This window comes from Nelumbo lutea, chromosome 6, assembly GCF_056320005.1.
Source record: "Nelumbo lutea isolate HS-2025 chromosome 6, American lotus-T2T, whole genome shotgun sequence".
NCBI lineage: Eukaryota > Viridiplantae > Streptophyta > Magnoliopsida > Proteales > Nelumbonaceae > Nelumbo > Nelumbo lutea.
Window position 1 is genome coordinate 38,844,926 of NC_142689.1, and position 18,545 is coordinate 38,863,470.

At 39.5% G+C, this 18,545-nt stretch overlaps 1 protein-coding gene across 2 annotated transcripts in view; it reads right to left on the reverse strand.

The window, feature by feature from the left end:
• The window catches only part of LOC148848640 (ASI1-immunoprecipitated protein 3-like), a 29,190-nt gene that overhangs the window by 7,017 nt on the left and 3,628 nt on the right, over positions 1-18,545 (reverse strand). For both annotated transcript variants that reach the window (XM_088951821.1, XM_088951822.1), the window contains exons 4-5: positions 17,861-17,995; positions 17,277-17,360 (exon numbers count right to left, since the gene is read on the reverse strand). In XM_088951821.1, coding sequence (XP_088807947.1) covers positions 17,277-17,360; positions 17,861-17,995 — 219 coding nt within the window. The remainder of the gene's footprint in view (positions 1-17,276; positions 17,361-17,860; positions 17,996-18,545) is intronic.

Consider the following 18,545-nt stretch of genomic DNA (forward strand, 5'->3'; position numbering starts at 1 on the left):
AAGATGTTTTGTGCGGAGATTCTCCTCTTTGTCAGCAGTACCCAAGGTTTAAGGTTGTACTTTTTTGAGAAAAGTGTCCAAGGTTGTACTCACTTTCAAGATTAAGCACAAATCTATTTTAGATGTGCTTTCTTTTCCCTCATAGGTTTATCCTGGGATTTTGGGTTTAGAAGGGTTTTATGGGATCATGAAAGTGTAGAAGTGATAAACCTACTTGTTAACCTTAAAGATGTATTTTTTCACTCAATAGGATAATGACGATAGGGTTTAGGCAATCAACCCTAGGGTAAGACCTTGGTCTCTTAGGTTTCAGTTGAGAGAAGTAAAACTGATATGGGTGTACCAGTATGGTCCTGGAATCAACCGTATTTTGAGTTTTTTTAGAAAAAAAATAATTTCATTAAAAAGGAACAGGAAAAAACTGAAACCCCCAAAGTGCTATGCAGTAAGAGGCTGTACAAAAGGTATCAAGGACCAAGCAGACAAAACAAAAACTAGCCCATCGGCTCAAAAGAAGATAGGAAGGAATTGAAAGATAAATATCACTGCAGCAAATATGCACTTGAACTCCAGGATTAGACCAGTCCAACTGCTCTTCTTACAGCCTCATCCTCCTGGGAAGATCTGCCATCAAAAATCCTAAAGTTTCTTTCCATCCACAAGGCACATGCAAAGCAGCCAGAACAGCCCCCCAAATTGTCTCATCCTTCTTGCTTAAACCTGCTAGATGTCATTCCTCAACAGCTTCTTTGACATTTAGAGAAGGCCCAGGATGCTGCTAGGAAACTATGAAAGAAAGACTTCATCCCTGAAGTATAAGGGCAATGAATGATAAGATGGTCCCTAGTCTCCCTTGGGTACTTGCACAAAGTACAGAAAGAAGATAGATATGCCCATTTTAAAGGTTCCCCTTTGAGAGACATCTTTCAAGAACAATGGTCCAAATCATGAAAGAAACTTTTGATGGGATTTTTTTTGATAATCAATGAAACTTTATTAGAAGAGAAAAAAGCGTAGAAGAGAGAGATGACAAGCAGTCACCACAAAGAAAAAACTTTTGATGGCATTGCCAGACACAAACAGTTTAAGCAGAAAAGGTGTTACCTCTCATGGTGAGTCATAGTTGTCAAGGCGTCGCCACCTAGGCGCCTCGCCCAAACACCTTGACTTTTAGCAACTAGGCGCCCTTCTAGACGACTAGGCGTCCGCCTAGGCAATTAAGCGCCCACCTAGGTGACAAAAATGACAAGGTGGGCGCCTTTTATAATATCATTTATATTGTTGTATCTTATTAATGCATGTGTTAATACATTTTATTATATGCTACATATATCAATTATATTTTGTTGTAATGTTTTACTATTGAAATTTAAAAGATCAAAGGGTTTTGAGAAGAGAAAAAGAAAGAAAAGAAAAGAAAGGGGAAAGAAACAATAGAATAATAAAGTTCTTTTTTTCTATTCTCTCTCTAATTAAATAAAACAAAAACTCCATCCTTGTTTTTTTTTCCTATTCTACTTTCCATCTTGAATATTTATCATATAAAGTTAATAACCTTCTTTAGCTGCTAATTAATATGAGTTTGCTCTATTAAATACTTATTATAGTAGTGTTATTTTCGAAAATAATGAAATTAATATATATAATAACACCAGCCTCAGATTTTGCTTTCTTCTGAATCTGCTCAAAGACCCTATTAATTCTTTTGTTTGAAATGGCCCCAAAAAATGCACTTGGGATAGCTGACCATAAGTATCTTCCTTTTTTGGACATGCCTGAGATCTTCCATCCTTGAAACAATTCTTTTACCAACCTTGGGAAGCACCTTTGTTGACAAATTTGGGAAGTACCAGTTAAGGTGAACCAAGTTAATGAAATGATTTCAAACTATTGCCGAGAAGCTGCAACGGATAAACAAGTGGTTTGAGGTCTCAGCTTCCAAACCACATAACAGACAACCAAATCTGGAATGTTAAAACCCTTTCTTAACAGAACTTCCTTTGTAAGGCATTTCTCCCAGGCTGCCACCCAAGAGAAGAATTTGACTTTTGGAGGTGCAGCAGCTCCCCAAATAGCTTTGCTTGGAAACTGCTGTCTGTGCTCTTCCACAAGACCTTTGTAGGACTCAAAAGAAAAAAAAAATGCCTCACTGTGCCCAACTCCAGCTTCTTGAGTCCTCTAACTGCCGATTCTGGATCAAGGAGAGAAAATCAGCCACCTGTTCCAACCCCCAGTAATTGAAATTCCTTCTAAAAATAGGATTCCAAATGACCCTACTGCCTTTCGGTTGATAGCAGTCAGCAACCATTGCTTGTTGGTAATCAGCCACATTGAAAAGAATTGGGAATCTGTCCCTTAAAGTTCTGCCACAACACCAAGGATCTGACCAAAAGCTCAGTCTACTTCCATTATCAACCTTGTATTCAATCCCCTTCATGAAATAGGAGTATGCTTTGTAGATACCTCTCCATACTCCACATCCATAGGGGAGCTGTGAGTCCTCTGCATCCTTCCACCCTGACCAAAGGAAATCTCTCATTTATATTTCTATCGTCACCACACCTCCGATGGGATTGGGAAGAGGGCATGTAATAAGCAGGTAGAGATGCAAATACTCTCTTAATAAGCATTATCATCCCTCACTTGGAAAGGTATCTTAGCTTCCAAGATGCCAACTTCCTATCCACCCTTTCTAATACTGAGTTCCATAAGCTTTTTGATGCGCACTTTGCCCCCAAAGGTAATCCCAGATATTTTGAAGGAAGGCTTTCAACCATGTACCCCAATACATCAGCCAAATTGTGTACATTTGGGAACTTCCCCCACAACCATCATCTCACTCCTAGCCAAAGTTGATTTTCAGACCTGAGACCACTTCAAACCAACAAACATAATAAGTATCTTAAGTTGAGAACCTGATTTCAGGAAGCAGTGCAGAAAAATACCACTGTATCATCTGCAAATTGCAGAATGCAATCTTTGTCATTGTCACTAGCTTCAAAACCTTCCAGGAATCCCAGCTCTGTTCCTCTGGCTATCCTTAGGCCCTCCATGACAAAAAGAAAAAGAAGAGATCACATCAGCGCCCCACAGGCACTCTACATACACATCTCAGCGTGCATTGGGAACATCTCCCGTACTTGTCAATGGGAGATGTTCCCACTACATGGTTGGGATGTGCCGTGGGGCACCGATGTGAACTCGAAAAAGAAGAGGAGAGGGTGGATCTCCTTGTCTCAAAACCTCTCTAACTTTTGAAATTACCCTTCATTGGACTATTGATGAGAATTGAAAAAGTGGGTGCAGTGAAACATACCTTCATCCAATTTCTCCATAAGGGTGGCCCAGTGCACGAGGCTCCCGCCCATGCAGTGCCTGGGGAGGGACAGATGTACGCAGCCTTACCCTGCACATACAGAGAGGCTGTTTCCAAGATTTGAACCCCGGTCACCCAGGTCGCAATGGAGCAACCCAACCATTGCACCAAGGCCCACCCTAGTCATCCAATTTCTCCATCTCTGTCCAAAATTCATTCTAGTCAACATGTAACCTAGAAGGCCTAATTCACACAATCATAGGCTTTTCCTAAAGTCAATTTTGCATACTAGTCCCCCATTTCCACATCTCCTTGAGTCAACAAGTTCATTGGCTATAACAACCCCATCATAGATGTGCTTGTTGTGGACAAAAGCGCCATATAAATTGAAATAATGGATTTCATCACCTTCCTTACCTCATAGCCAAAACTTTGACATTAATCTTGTAAATTATTTACCAAAAAAAAAAGACAATAATCTTGTAAACACTTCCAATCAGACTAATGGGCCGAAAGTCTTTCATTTCTATAGCTCCATTCTTCTTGGGAATAAATGAGATGAAAGTTGGATTTAGGCTTCTCTCTAGTGCAACTGACCTATGGAACTCCTCCGAAACTTTCAGCAAGTCAAATTTGATAAGATCCCAATACTTATATTACATAATAGTGAAGCCATCTGGCCTAGGGCTTTCTCCCATTCCAGATCTTTGATCGCTTTTTCAATCTCCTCTAAAAATGGTTTCTTCTAAACCATCCAGCTATTGCTCCAATAACATCTCAAACTGCAGCCCAACTATTTTCCGCCTCTGCTTGTGGGGTTCCTCATAAGGGTTTCTGTAGAAGTTCACTCCTTGTTCTTCTTGTATTGTTATCTCTTACTTTTAGCCAATTGGCCCTTGACCTTTGTCTCCACTTTACCTCATTTTGGTAGGTTACAGAAACAAACTAAGGACCCTTTTTCCTTTGTTCCTACTCTAAACTTCCTATTTCCTCCTCCAAGTCATCACAGCAATGGTTTTTAATCATTCAGCTCTTCTCTTCTCATCTAATTCCGTTCTTTCTGACTACCAACTTTTAATTTTACTTTTTTAACAATTGCAACTTCTTACTCGTTACATGGCTGATTGATCCCTCAAAAGCAGCTTCCATCTGCCATTTTTGGATATTTGCATCAAACTCCTCCAATCCCATCAAACAATGCTACAATCTGAAAGGGTGATGATGCCTTTTAATGCCCTTTGTGTACGATAGCAATGGAAAGTGGTCAAACATCAGCCTTGGGAGAGTTTCTTGAGAGGATTGTTTTTTTTTTATGAATAGTTTCTTGAGAGAAATCGGGCAATAAGTTTTCCCATTCTGAAGATATCATGAATCTGTCCAATCTGACTCAGTGTTGTTGAAATCTTACGATTTATGATATGATTCACAATTCGATTATGATTTGATTCATAAATCTTACAATTTATATGGATCCTACAATTCATGGTAATTCAAATAAATTCAATTAAGTTTGTCAAGGGAAACTTGTTTTGAAGCCCTTACTAGAAAATGATTTATTTATGTTACTTAAGACAATCATTTAGTTTATTTTGCATCAAAGAGCCATTGAATGTGAATTTACTTCACTTTCAAGTCAAACTTTATTATATCATCTTGGGCTTCTATAGTATAAGTGGTAAATTCTATTGATTTAGGTATGCATATCATAGATATGGATTAAAAATTATGGTAAAATTACTTTCCTATATATTTAGCCTTTTTAGTATATCTATATTTAATTTTTTGACAAGTTTGAAAAAATAGAAATAATCTTACGATTTATGCTACAGTACGATTCGATTTTATTCAAATTTCACGATAACAATTTTCAAAACATTGAACTGACCAACACAGGAATTTCTTGGTAATTGGTCCAAGTAAAGCAGCCCCAGCCAAAAGAAGATCCTGAATTTATGGTTATGTTAAATCTGTTGCAGCCTTTTTTGTTCTCCATTTCAAGGATGGCATTAAAGTCCCCACTGGTTGCCCAATGGACCAATGGTCCCTCCCACCCATTTCCTTTTCACCTCATTTAATTCTTCCCAAAACACTTCCTTTAGGTTGGATTTTTTTGGGCCATAGACCCCTATAATAGCGATTGGTGTGTTGTTTGGAAGCCACAGAAGCATTACTGAAATGGGAAATTCCCAACCTCTTTGTCCTTAAGCTTAAAAGTGCTAGCATTCCAAATTAAAGCAAAACCACCTGCCATATTTACCACTGGAATTGTGATCCAGTCATATGGGTCGAAACCCCAAATATTTCTTTCTTTTTTTTCTGATAGGCAACACAGAAATTCATACATTCATTAAACTCTTAAAAAGAAAGGATTACAACAAAGATCTGACAAAGCCCATTACAAACAGACCCACCAAACTGCATTACAGACTACATTACAATTGTGCCCAGTACATATGTTGTCTTTGAACCCCTTGCTTAGCTAAATCATCTGCCAAACTGTTAGCAGATCTCCTGACTCGTTATATTTGGATGTCCATATCTCGACAGCCACTTGAAGCATCTGAACTCATTTCTAAGCTGACAAATCACCCCCTCACCATTCTTCATCCACCCCACCACTAGTTTTGAATCACCTTCAATGATCAATCTGCCAATTCTTTAGCTATCTTTACCCCAAAAACTACTGCTAAGAATTCAACTCTTACTGAATCTCCATGCGCAATTGGGCCTAAGTACAAAGTACATATAGTGCTCCTTTGGAATAGACAAATAGGCCAATGGTCAAAAGTAATCCTAAGCAAAGTACTCCCCAAAAGGCTAGTCCAATATTCTTCCCAATCCAAGGATACCAAAAATATGTCTAACTTAGAACAAATAAGATTAGCTTGAAGATTTGACCATGTAAACCTGGTTTATCCCAGAAGAATATCCATCAACTTGAGGTATGCAGATAATAGTGAAATTTCTAATTGGGTTATGTCTGAATTTCTCAGTTTTGGGGAGTCTTTGGGGGTTTCTTTTAAGGGGCTGGAAGAGGAAACAAAAGCCCTCTTTGTGGCCATTGAAAACTGGTTCTTAGTTGAGAAGGGGAAGAAAAATAGAAAGCAGTCTAAGGAACAGCTTAGACTGGCTTGGGGTCTAAACAACAGTACGAGAAGTGCAAGAAAAAGTTTTAACTCTTCAAAATCTTTTTAAATGAATTGCTTAATATTAATATCTTGGAATGTCCGGGGCCTCAGCTTGGGGAGAAGAATGGTAATTGGGGGCTTTTTGAATGACAAGAAAGCGGATGTGCTGCTGATACAGGAGACAAAACTTCAAAAAATGTCTTTCAGAGTAGTGAGAAGTGTGTGGGGTTTCGATCCATATGATTGGCTCGAAATCACTACTGTGAACACTGCGGGAGGTGTAGCTCTGGTATGGAACAATAGCACTTTCAAACTAGTGGACAAATTTGTGGGGAACTTCTCAATCTCTGCCAAGTTGCTTTGGGAGGCTAAGAATATTCAATTTACAGTGATAGGGGTGTATGGGCCGGTTGACTACAACTTAAAGAATGCTCTCTGGGATGAGTTAAACACTTTCAGAGAAAGATGGGAAAGCCATGGGTGTTAGGGGGTGATTTTAATGAAATTCTCAGCCCTGCAGACAAAAAGGGGTGCAATCGACTGAGTAGAGGAATGAGAAATTTTAGAGGTTTTATCTAAAGGTGGGAGCTAATAAATCTGCCATTAGCAAGAGAAAAGTTTACTTGGACCAACAATCAGGAAAACCCTTCGTTGGTTAGGCTGGACAGATTTTTAATTTCACCTGAATGGGAGGAATTATTCCCTCTCACAAATCAAGAAGCAATGACGAGGGTAGTTTCTGATCACATTCCCTTAATCCCGAGTATGGGAGGATTAAAAAAGAACCCTCATCCTTTCAGGCTGGAGCATTGCTGGATGGACTCATAGGATTTAGTAACAAACATCAAAAGGGGGTGGTTGGAATGTTCCTTTGAAGGTTCAGCCAGTCACATCTCCAAAAAGCTGAAATGGTTGAAAGAAGAGGAGAAGAAGGCTTACTTCCAAGAAAACTTTAGATACTTTGCTGCACCAATCTTAAGTCAAATGGAGGCAAAGAGCTTGGACTATGTGGCTGAAAGCAGGTGGCAATAATACTGCTTTTTCCACAAGGTCGCCAATGCTAGAAAGAGGGTTAATTCTATTCAAAAAATTGGAGATGGAAGGAAGGGTAGTTCAAGAAGAGAAAGATATAGCAGATGCTTTTGTTTGTTTCTACAAAGATTTGTTCAAGAAATCTTGCAAGATGAGGCCAAGGCTGGATGGTTTGATCTTTAATTGCTTGTCGGAGGAGCAGGTTTCAGAGCTGGAAAAACCCTTCTTAGAAGAAGAGGTAAAGAAGGTTATTGAAGAGTTGGAAGGGGAGAAGGCGCTGGGGACAGATGGTTTCACAATGCTATTTTTTAAGAAGTTCTGGGAGCTCCTTAAAGCTGATTTGCTAAGGGTTTTGGAGGAATTTCACGATTCTACTGCCCTCGAGAGAAGCTTAAATGCAACTTTTATATCTTTGATCACTAACAAGAAAGGAGCAAATGAGCTGAAAGATTTCAGACCAATCAACTCGGTTGGAAGTGTCTACAAGATCCTATCAAAAATTCTAGCCACCAGATTAAGGAAGGTGATGGACTTTTTAATTTCTAAATATCAAGGGGCTTTTGTCCACAACAAGCACATTCAGGATGTAGTGCTCATAGCAAACGAGCTTCTAGGCTCCAGACTAAGAAGTGGGAGAGTGATCTAATCTGCAAAATTGACCTAGAGAAGGCCTATGATCATGTTAATTGGTCCTTGCATTATTTGATGAGAAGAGCACAGTTTGGCTCCAAGTGAAGAAATTGGATGAAGGTTTGCTACTCAACTCCTAGATTCTCAGTGCTAGTAAATGGGACAGCTAAAGGAAATTTTAGCAGTGCTAGAGGTTTGAGGCAAGGAGACCCGTTGTCTCCTCTGCTCTTTTTAATAGTAATGGAAGGTTTGAGCAAGTTGGTTGATAGAGCTGTGGAGGGAGAGTTGCTGGAAGGCTTTAAGGTGAAGCCCAATGGGACTGCTATCCTACTCCTACAATATGCTGATGACACACTCTTCTTTCGTAAGGCTTCAGAAGAACAAGTTTTAAATTTGAAGTATATTTTGTACTGGTTTGAGATTTTTTCAGGATTGAAGGTGAACCTTGCTAAAAGTGAGTTAATAGCTGTGGGGGATGTTGCTAACACTCAAGGTATGGCAGACTTGTTAGGCTGCAGAGTTGGTAAGCGACCATCAAAGTATTTAGGGTCACCCCTGGGTGCCAAATGCAATTCAAAAACCATTTGGAATTCAATAATAGAAAGAATGGATCAGAAGTTGGCCACTTGAAAAGCAAGGTATCTCTCCAAGAGTGCCCTAGCAAGCTTACCAACATACTACATAACCCTTTTTCCTATACCTTCGGAAGTGACAGAGGTTTTAGAAAAAAAATATGAGACTTTTTGTGGGTGGGGATGGAAGGACTGTCATAAATATCGTCTTGTTAAATGGGGGCAGATTTGTAAACCATTAACTCAAGGGGGGTTGGGGTTAAGTAGGTTAAAATCTTTTTATCTAGCTCTGCTAGGAAGTTGGCTTTGGAGGTTTGCTACCGAGCCTGACAACCTTTGGAGGACAGTCATAGCAGAAAATATGGGCTGGATGAAAAGGGTTGGGGTAATGGTCCACCCAATGCCAACCTATGGCTGCAGTCTTTGGAAAGGTATAAGCAAAGTTTCCAACCTGTTCAAAAGAGAAGTCAGATTTAAAGTTGGTAATGGGAGAAGGATCAAGTTCTGGTTGGATGCCTGGACAGGGGAAAATTCCCTTAAGGATTTATTTCCTACCCTGTTCAATGTGGCTGAAGACAAAGAAGCAGTGGTTGCAGACACAATGATTTGGAGATTCAACGGGTAGGGAATCTCTTGGTTTTGCTTCAGTCCCAGGTTTTGAATTTGCAATCTGAAGATGCTCTAGTATGGAAAGGGAACAAAAGTGGGGAGTTCTCAGTTAAATCTTTCTTCAATGCCATAAGGGGAGATGCTGAAACTCCCTTCCCAAGCCGGGCCATTTGGGGGACCGTGGCTCCCTCTAAAGTAAATTTTTTTTGCATGGGGGGCAGCATTAGAGAAATGCCTCACCAAAGAAATGCTGGTAAGACAAGGTTTTAATGGTAGTGACCTGAGATGTAGTCTCTGTGGTGGAGAAACAGAATCAGCAAACCTCCTGTTTTTACACTGCAGTTTTGCCTCAGAGATTTGAAGCCATTTCTTAAGAAGTCTGAAGGTTAGCTGGAGCATGCCAGCCTCACTTAAAGCCTGCCTGGAGGCTTGGCAGATCCGAGGGTTGACTAAGAAAGGGAAAACTTGCTGGTCTGCCATTCTCTTAGCAATTCTGTGGGAGGTTTGGTTGGAAAGGAACAGGAGGGTCTTTGAGTGTAAAACCTCTTCTGCAGCTGAAATCATCAATTCGGCTGTAGATTTTGTTAGAAGTTGGTTGGCTGTACTTACTGATTTTAAAGGGGATACATCTGATTGTAATTTTTTGAGGATGGACTTTTTTTGAGGTCCTTCTGTTTTGTTGTGTACAGTTTCTTATTGTACAAAGGACCTTTTCATCAATACATTGATACTTTAACTTTGCTCCAAAATATACATACATATATAGATATAGATATATCCATCAACTCAAAGGCATCAATAGTCATTAAATCTCCTCATGCTAGAAGTTACCCTTTGCCTTGTACTATTTGACTCATTTACAAATCTAATCACATTATAGTCACCTCCTAGACACTAAGGCCATCCCAAAGGCCCCTTGTATCTTCAAGCTCTTCCCACACCAAATTCCTTTCCCTATAAGAGTTTGGCCCGTAAACATCTGTGAGAACCAATACAAACCCATCTTGAGCAATCTTCAACTTCACAAATACTATAAAATTCCCAACCAACTCTTCCATGCATTGTACTGTGTCCTCCTTCCATATTGTTATCATTCCTCCCGAGGCTCCCCAAGACAGTGCAAAAATCCAATTAATGCTTCTTTCTCCCCAAAAACTTCTAATCCACTTCCTATCAAGGCCAAGAATTTTAGACTCCTAAATCAACAAAATATCAGGCTTTTCCTTGTTGAGAATTTCCTTAATTGCTCTTCTTTTTGTAGCACTTCCTAGGCCCCTAATATTCCAGCTAACAATCTTCATGGAAACCACCTAACTTTGACCCAAGCCCTTCCATTCTACAGCCTCCCTTCCTTCTCCCTCCCCCTAGCACTACATTCTTTGTCCCCTTCAACATCATTAATGAGCCTCTCAACTTCATTCATTTTTCTCCTCCTCTTCACTCCCAATTTCTTTTCCTTTTCTAGCACAAAACCTCAATTCCTTAGGTGTATCCACCTTAAGGCCCACTGGGTCTTCTCCAGATTCGCCTTTCTTATTCAAAATAAAGTAATTTCCCTGCCCCTCATCCTCCTTACTTTTTCCTATTATATCTTCCCAATCCAATTCCTAGTTTGTCTCCCTCTTATCCCCCTCTATCACTTTATTCTCTTCAACCTATTCTTTCAACACCTCCCCTCTTCCCCTCGCCTCTTCCATTTCCTCTCCCACCACTCCAGTATATCCTCCACCTCCCACAAACTCCCCATATTGCTCCTTACTAAGCTCCAAATCCCTTTTCCTATCTCCTTCGGCATCTCCCCCTACCCCCTCCTCAACACTTTCTGGCAGCATATCAGCATAACAGAGCTATGGATAGGTAGTTAGTCTACAAGGGCAATAACAACACTGTTAGTACCAAAAACCAAACCAATAGAGTTACAAGGATTACTGCATGGAGTCGAAGGCTTAGGTACAATTTGAGGAGACTCCAAGACCCCCTCCTTGTTATGATCCAATTCAATGATCACATCCCCTGTATAGTCAGTCCTCAAGTTTTGGGAAGTATTCATGTTTGCATTTTGTTGAGAAGACCTTGGGCTTGCTACCCCAACTAGAATTTCATTAGAAGTTTCATGATACAACTGCATTTCTATCATCTAGAAACCCTAATCTTGCCACTGACCTGATAATAATTCCTTTTCTTCCTGATTCAAGTGGGTACTCTGCTTCATTTGGATTGGGATGCTTTCACCACTGATTGTTCAAGTCACACCCCTACCTCCCTTCCACTCCTTCAAAATCACCCTATTGTTCTATTGCATCTTGCAAGTATTGTTTCTCACCCCCAACACTATTACCTTCTTGTAGTTGTGTTTCACAGTGAAAAGAGAAGCCAAATGAAAGTATTCTTCCTGCTCCAACAACACTTGAACCATGTCATCAATGCTGCCAATACTGGATTCATCATCTAAACTACTCCCCTCTTCAGAATCATCGCAACTAACCCATTCCCCACCGTCCCCAGCATCTTTCCAATCTTCTCTATTTCTGGAATATCTTGGGTTTGGTTTATCTTGATGGGAAGATTGGTGTCATACCCATTGCAGGGATCCTCCTTCGAACTCCAAACTTTGTTCGTTGTCAAGGGAATATGATAGACCTGTCCTATTGCCTTTAATCAAACCACCCCTAGCTCCACACATGAATCTTAAGTAGTCACGTGAGGCCATCGTACTAGCCAGTTCATCCGGGTGGTCTAACCCTGCTTTTGTTTCTTTCCTGCATACACTTCTACCTCATTTAAGAGTTTACATGGAATCTTTCCTTTTAATCTCCACCATTGGATTATATTCAAGAAAATTTAAAAGCCTTTCCTTTGAAGGCAAGATAGAGTCTTTAACAAGCCCCTTAGACATTTCACCTTCCTCAAATCTTGCAGCAATCCAGCCTCTCTTTCTCTTCCACATAGCTTCCATCCTGCCAACTCAGCTTTATCTCCTTCCTCCCCCTTCCCACAATGTTTTTTCAACTTCTGACGCCAGCCACATCCTCCACCATTGTCTAATGGTGAATATCTTGATCAATCACGGCACCAGCTCTAGTTTGGCACCTACGATCCTCAACCAGACCGCTTGCAAGTCAGACATGTTCATCTCCTCCAGAACTCCACCACAAACTGTGGCTATTTGGTTGAACACCTGCTTTGTCTAGAGATTAAATGGAAGACCAAGGATCTTGACTTGAAAACTTCCACCACCAAGCTCCCCATTGCAAAGACAAGTTCTAGTTCACAATCAGAGTTGGGCCCTTCCAACATTGGTATTTACTTTGGTAACCTCTTACTGGATATCTCCCTTGTCAAGAACAGTTGTGTTTTCATCAAATAGCATAAGCACAGCCTTTTCTTTATCCAACCCTGTTTGCCTCTCCCTTTTACACACTATCTACCTCCCTACAATTCCCAAAAACTTCATTCAGCTCAATAAAACCCCCCTTGTTAATACTCTTCCTCTCTGTTGTGAACCTCTTTCCTTCCAAGTGCAACTCGACCTTCCAACCTGATTTAGTAACAGCAAATACTGTACCATTAATAAAGCCCTTAAACCAATCCCTAGCCTCTTTACTCAAAATCACCATCGATCTTTTATCTTCTCTGATTTTTAGAGTTGAACCTCTGCCTGTTTCTTCAAGCAGAAACCTCTTCTTTTCCACTATTAGGTCCTCCTTCCATTTCATCGCCAGTGTGAAGTGCCCTTCCATCTCCCCTTTGTTGTCATTGTGCATCAGTCAGATGAGGTTCTTTCTGTATCTTGTCTTGCAAGCAATGAAATTATTCTTCACCAAAATACCCAAGTTTTACCATCACCTCCGCTCCTGTACTTTCACACAATATGCAGTTTATCTGAGACACCTTTAGGATAGGAGACTTTCACCACCAATGTCTACCCTTTTTTGCTCTACCGTGAAAGCAAGGGCCCTTGCTACCTCCCCACCCTCTTTCTAAAACTCCAAGCATTTCTCACAATCATGAAGTTGAATTTTTGTAAATTTAGTTTCTTGCATTAGTAAAATACGAGGTTTCCTTTCTCTCAGAAAGGTGCCCACTACCAAACTTCTTTTACCTGACACCAACCCCTGAACATTCCAACATATTAGCTTGATCTCTTCTACTGTTGACTATCTTCAAGGAGGTCAACTATTCAAATTAGCATTGCCAACATTGTCATTCAATCCCCATGCTAACCTCAACACCTCTTTTTATTGCCTTTTGTTCTTCTTTCATTTCTCCACCAGAAACATGTTCCCAATTTCCACTAAAGTGCCTCTATCTCTTCCTCAAGCCCTTTAATGGACACCCCTAAGAAATTCCCAATGGCCTATAGTTTCAACATAACCCAAGTGTAAACCTCGTTATCATCAACATACCTTAGATTGACCCTTTGATATTGGCTTGATGGAAGTGGGCAGAATTCGTCTCTTCTCTCTAGAAGAATCACCACAAGAGGTTCTGGAGTGCCTAGAGACAAACCATCAATTCTCTTCCCAATTGTCATCCAACTATCCACTCCTTTTGGCATTGGTTTCAGTGGGAACTAAAGCACCAAGAATAGCTTCCCCTTTTCTTGCAAACCCTATCTTGATCACTTCTTGTATTCCCTAAGGGTCCCCTAGTGGTGGTTGGACTGCTTCTATGCTTTTTCTTTCTTCTAAAGTCAAAATAAGTCTTGTGTCCTCATTCATCATCAATAGTCAAGAGGCTTCCCCTCGCCAAAGAACTCACCTGATAACTCTTCATACTTAATCAAGAAGTAGGAAGGAGCCCAGTTCGGCCACCTCTTTACCTTTGCCTATTCCTTGGTACAGCCTAGACCCGTGTCTAACTTTCCTGGATGGCCTTTTGAAACAAATTTTGCCTAGTCTTTGGGGTGGCTCTTGGTTCTTCAAATGAGCTACATGGGTGCTCGGGTTCAATTCAAATGAACTACATTAGCAATTTTATTGATGAATGTCTCTTGATCTCTCTCTTTCAATTGTCCATTTAAAATTTGAAAACCCGATGATGTCATTCCTTTCTTCCATTTCTTTCATCAACATTTTTCCTTTAACTTCTTCCATGAAAAGCCCTGCTAACACCTAGTGAATTGTTGTTGGTTCAACGTTAACTGCCTCTCTGAAGTCCACCGAAGCCGGCATCCACTCTGGTTTTATTTTTGGCCAAATTGTAAAAATATACATTGCATCCCCACTACAATATTTTCAGCTTGAGGCAGAACTCCAACTCAACAAACCTTAATCCTAGCATTCTTAGTAGTGCCACTGAAAGCTTTGGAGTTGTCAACTCCCAATTAGCCACTACACAAGTCGCCTATGCCTCTTGCTACCTCATTGCCCCACAGATGCAAAGATCATAGACCCTAATCCAAATATAACCAGGGATGTCCCCCGCTTTTTGCCAAACTCCATTAGACTCTACCCAAGGCTCAAGGTGAAGTTCACTTCTAAAACATCTTGGGCCTGTATTCAATAACGTCCTTATGTGCTCTTTTGAGGGAAAGATAGAAGGCATTTCTCAACATCTAATTTCCTTAAACCGAGTCCCTTAGGGCAACCCCAAACCCTCTTTTGTGGGGACATCCATTACTGCATGGCTTTTGGATTTTTTTATTTTCCCAATTCTTTGAGTATTTTTCTATTTTAGGACTATCTTGGGAATTTTACATATCATTAGGTTCTAGTATAATAGGCATGTTATTTAAGTCTGTCTTAAATTGCTTTTAAAGTTTCAAAGTCATAGGATAAGTAAAGTAGGAATTATGATTTTTTTCTTTAGTCAATATATTCTTTATGAATACCCTTTGACTGAGCTCTATAGTTGAGTGAACAGTAACCTGAGCTCTATCGCCTCTCTATAAATATATCTTGCAAGCTAAACTTTAGTTGCAATTTCGTAATTTGGGTAATCCCTATTACTTCCAAATAGATACATCTTGTAAGTGATTTTTGAGGGAAAGAATGACTTCTAACTAGGATTAAAGTATCGATATGATACACCTCGTATTGGGCCTATCATATGGGTATCACTGTATCAGTGTATCCAGATACACGTGGATAAACCGATATACATATTTTCAAAACTTTAAAGGGTCTCAAACCTTTTTTGGGGCCCTCTTATTATAATAAAATAAATAGAATAAAAAGGAGCATCAGCCATATCGATATTGAAGCATCGATATTTTAATCCTTGCTTCTAAGTATTTTTCAGAGTGGTGGAAATCTTCCTGGTGTTTTTGGAGAACCTTTGTTCTCCTCTTCTCCTCTCTTCTCGTCTCTTTCTTCTCCTAATTCTCCACTGCAGGTTTAATCAAAATCCTCCGGTTAGCATCTCCTTCAACTCTCCACAAGGATTCAAATCACTCATTTGGGACCATCCAAACAGCCTAAGTAAGCATCTTTATTATCTCCTCAAATTTTTTGATCATTAAGTATCAATCCCAAGTTTTTTTAATCGCGTGGAAAAAATTATTAGTAGTGTGAGCACCCCCAAGTATTGGCTAGACTTAGCTAACACCCCCACTTTCATTTTTATTTTTTACAAACCCCCATCCTGGGTGATTACACTCCAAAACAAATGGCTTGTCTACCTTTTTTTTTTTTTGATGAATGGCTTGTCTACCAATTTTCAATCCAAATTTCCAATAAAAATCCTCCTCTTGGAATTTTCCATCTCTCTCAGAAGGGGGGACTTTCAGCCTTTTCTAAACTACTAAAAACCCTTTCAAATTAAATTGCCCCATACATCTCACTATTCTAAATCTGCACAAAATAATCATAAACTAATTCCATCCTAGACCTAGTTCCTTAGTTCTTGTCAATTTTGTTTGTTCAAGTAAAAACTGTTAGAATGCTAAATCTAAACTAAAAACCTCTGTAGGTCAATTTGCACATCTTAGATAGTTCCCATAAACTCTCCTAAAGCTACAATCCATCTCTTTAACTCTTTCCTTTAAGTTTTCAGCCCACTTAGCTCCCATTTGACCTACTCATCCTACACCAAAAACGCTTACCATCTATGAATTGCTAGTTCAGATAGGTTCCAAGATAGGCACATGAAAGGGCCGATGCTCTAGCTAGGGGTGGAGTCACTAGAGAGGTCAGGGGACCACCTAGCATGGAAGGGTAAATGTATCTAGTTCTGACAAATGTGAGAAAGCAGGTTCCAGTTTGAGAGTGGCCACTGTGTGAAAAAACGCCAAAAGGTTAGGACTTAGGACAATATCTAGTACACCCCTTTTGAGGCTGTTTATTCTGTTTCCCCTCTCTCCAATATCTTTTGTAGGGTTGATAGTTTGTATTATTATCTCGTGAATAAATTTCTTTTGCACTATTGCTGATAAAAAAATTAAGTTCAGTCTTGTTGGATCATATAAAATAGCCCCTACTAGATCTATCCTTAGAGGACATTCAGATGGCATTCTATGGACTTCGGATTGCAAATTTACAATCCAACCTTCGCAACTCCAGTGCCATCAGGGCTTGGTCATTTCTCTAAATCCACAGCCCAAAATCCCAAAAGTGGGTCATATGTGGATTAAGGGTCATTACCAAATGTTGATCCCAACTATCTGGTATCCAGGGTGTTGGGTGGAGTGGATTGGATACAGACCTAAACTTTGGGGTGGTGGATTATAGATCAATTATTTTGATCAAATAACAAGATCAAAGGAATTTATTAACATAAAACAATATGGAAGTACAACTCATAAACCCCATCAAGGCAAGGAAAAGAAGGGAACAACCAAAAAAAGCTTATAAACAGCAAGTCAAAAAAAAAACAATACAACAAAGCTAATAGTGAACACTTCTTAACATCTCTAGCAAAGCCATCAGCTATATCCAGGAGAGAATTTATACTTTACCTAAGGGTATGGGTATTGGTTTTGTTGATTAATATAATTTTATACTTTACCTTCTCTCGAAAACAAATGTAAATCCAGGAGAGCATGCATACCTTCAGTTCATTTGGGGACATATTCAGAACTGTTGAAGGTTCCAGCTCTTTCTTCAGTAGACGCCTTGCCAGTAGTGCATTGTTCTGCAACAAGTTATTCAATACTGAATACCTTCAGACTGGACATGATAACAATTTTTTGGAAGACAAATAAGAAGTGCTTCTCAGAATTCCCATTCTATCACCTCTTTAATCATTCCATCTAGGACAGGATACTAAACAGCAAAATTGATGAAAACTTAATGAAGAGACCAAACAATGAAACAAGTTAGTAATAATCTAACTTTCTCTGAGACAATTTATGGAGAAATAAATATATTGCATATAATACACGTATGATAAATTTAGACTAGCACAATTTGGACCCATGACCTTCAAAGACAGCTTTGCACTTAAACCAAATATTTGAGTTGTTAAATATTTGGTCTATATACTTATAGAAAATTAAATAAGTATATAGTTATTGTTGGGGCTCAGGTCAGGATGAATCATAGAATATGAAATTATGGCAGAGAATGATACCATAAAATGCTACTTGAGGATTCAGATAATCATGAGTTAAAAGAACAGGTAAGTGTCCAAACCTTGAGGTTAAATACTAGTTGTCTCATCTTCTTATTATACTTCTGAAAATCAGAGCCAAGAGCATCATGAGCAACCTTCTCGAGAGCAGTAGCTGCTGGAACAGCAGCATCCGGCCAGCGAATGGTTTCATCACCCTGTAAAATGCAAGAAATCAATGCCGTATCAGCTTCTTTGATGAATAGGTAGGACCTTAGGAGTAACAACTAAAATAAGGTATCACTTGTTTAAAAAAGACAAAGGAAAAACAGAATGACTACAAAAAATTTTAAATATCAGAAGTGAGAAGTAATGTACACTTGTACAATAAGCAAAATATAAGTATGTACTTCCCCAAACCAGACCATTGTCTCTCCCCTTGATTCTAGTGGTGTCTAATTTCTTGCATGGTGCTCAATTGCTAAGGGGACTCCCTCCCAGGTAGTATCTGACTGTTAATCCCTTGTCAGGCTAGGAATCAGCAAGAGAATTAGCAGATGATGACATATAGTCATAAGGAAATCATGGTTTTGTTGTTATGAGGGAAATATCAACTAAATTAGCAGCTGAAAAGGAAAATTTTGTAATAGGAAGCCAGACTTCAATGCATACAACTATGTGAACCACTGGGGTCTAGTTTATATGCATTTTTTGGGTAAAAAATATACTTGACAATGGTAGAGATTGGCAAAGATGCATTTCAGATAA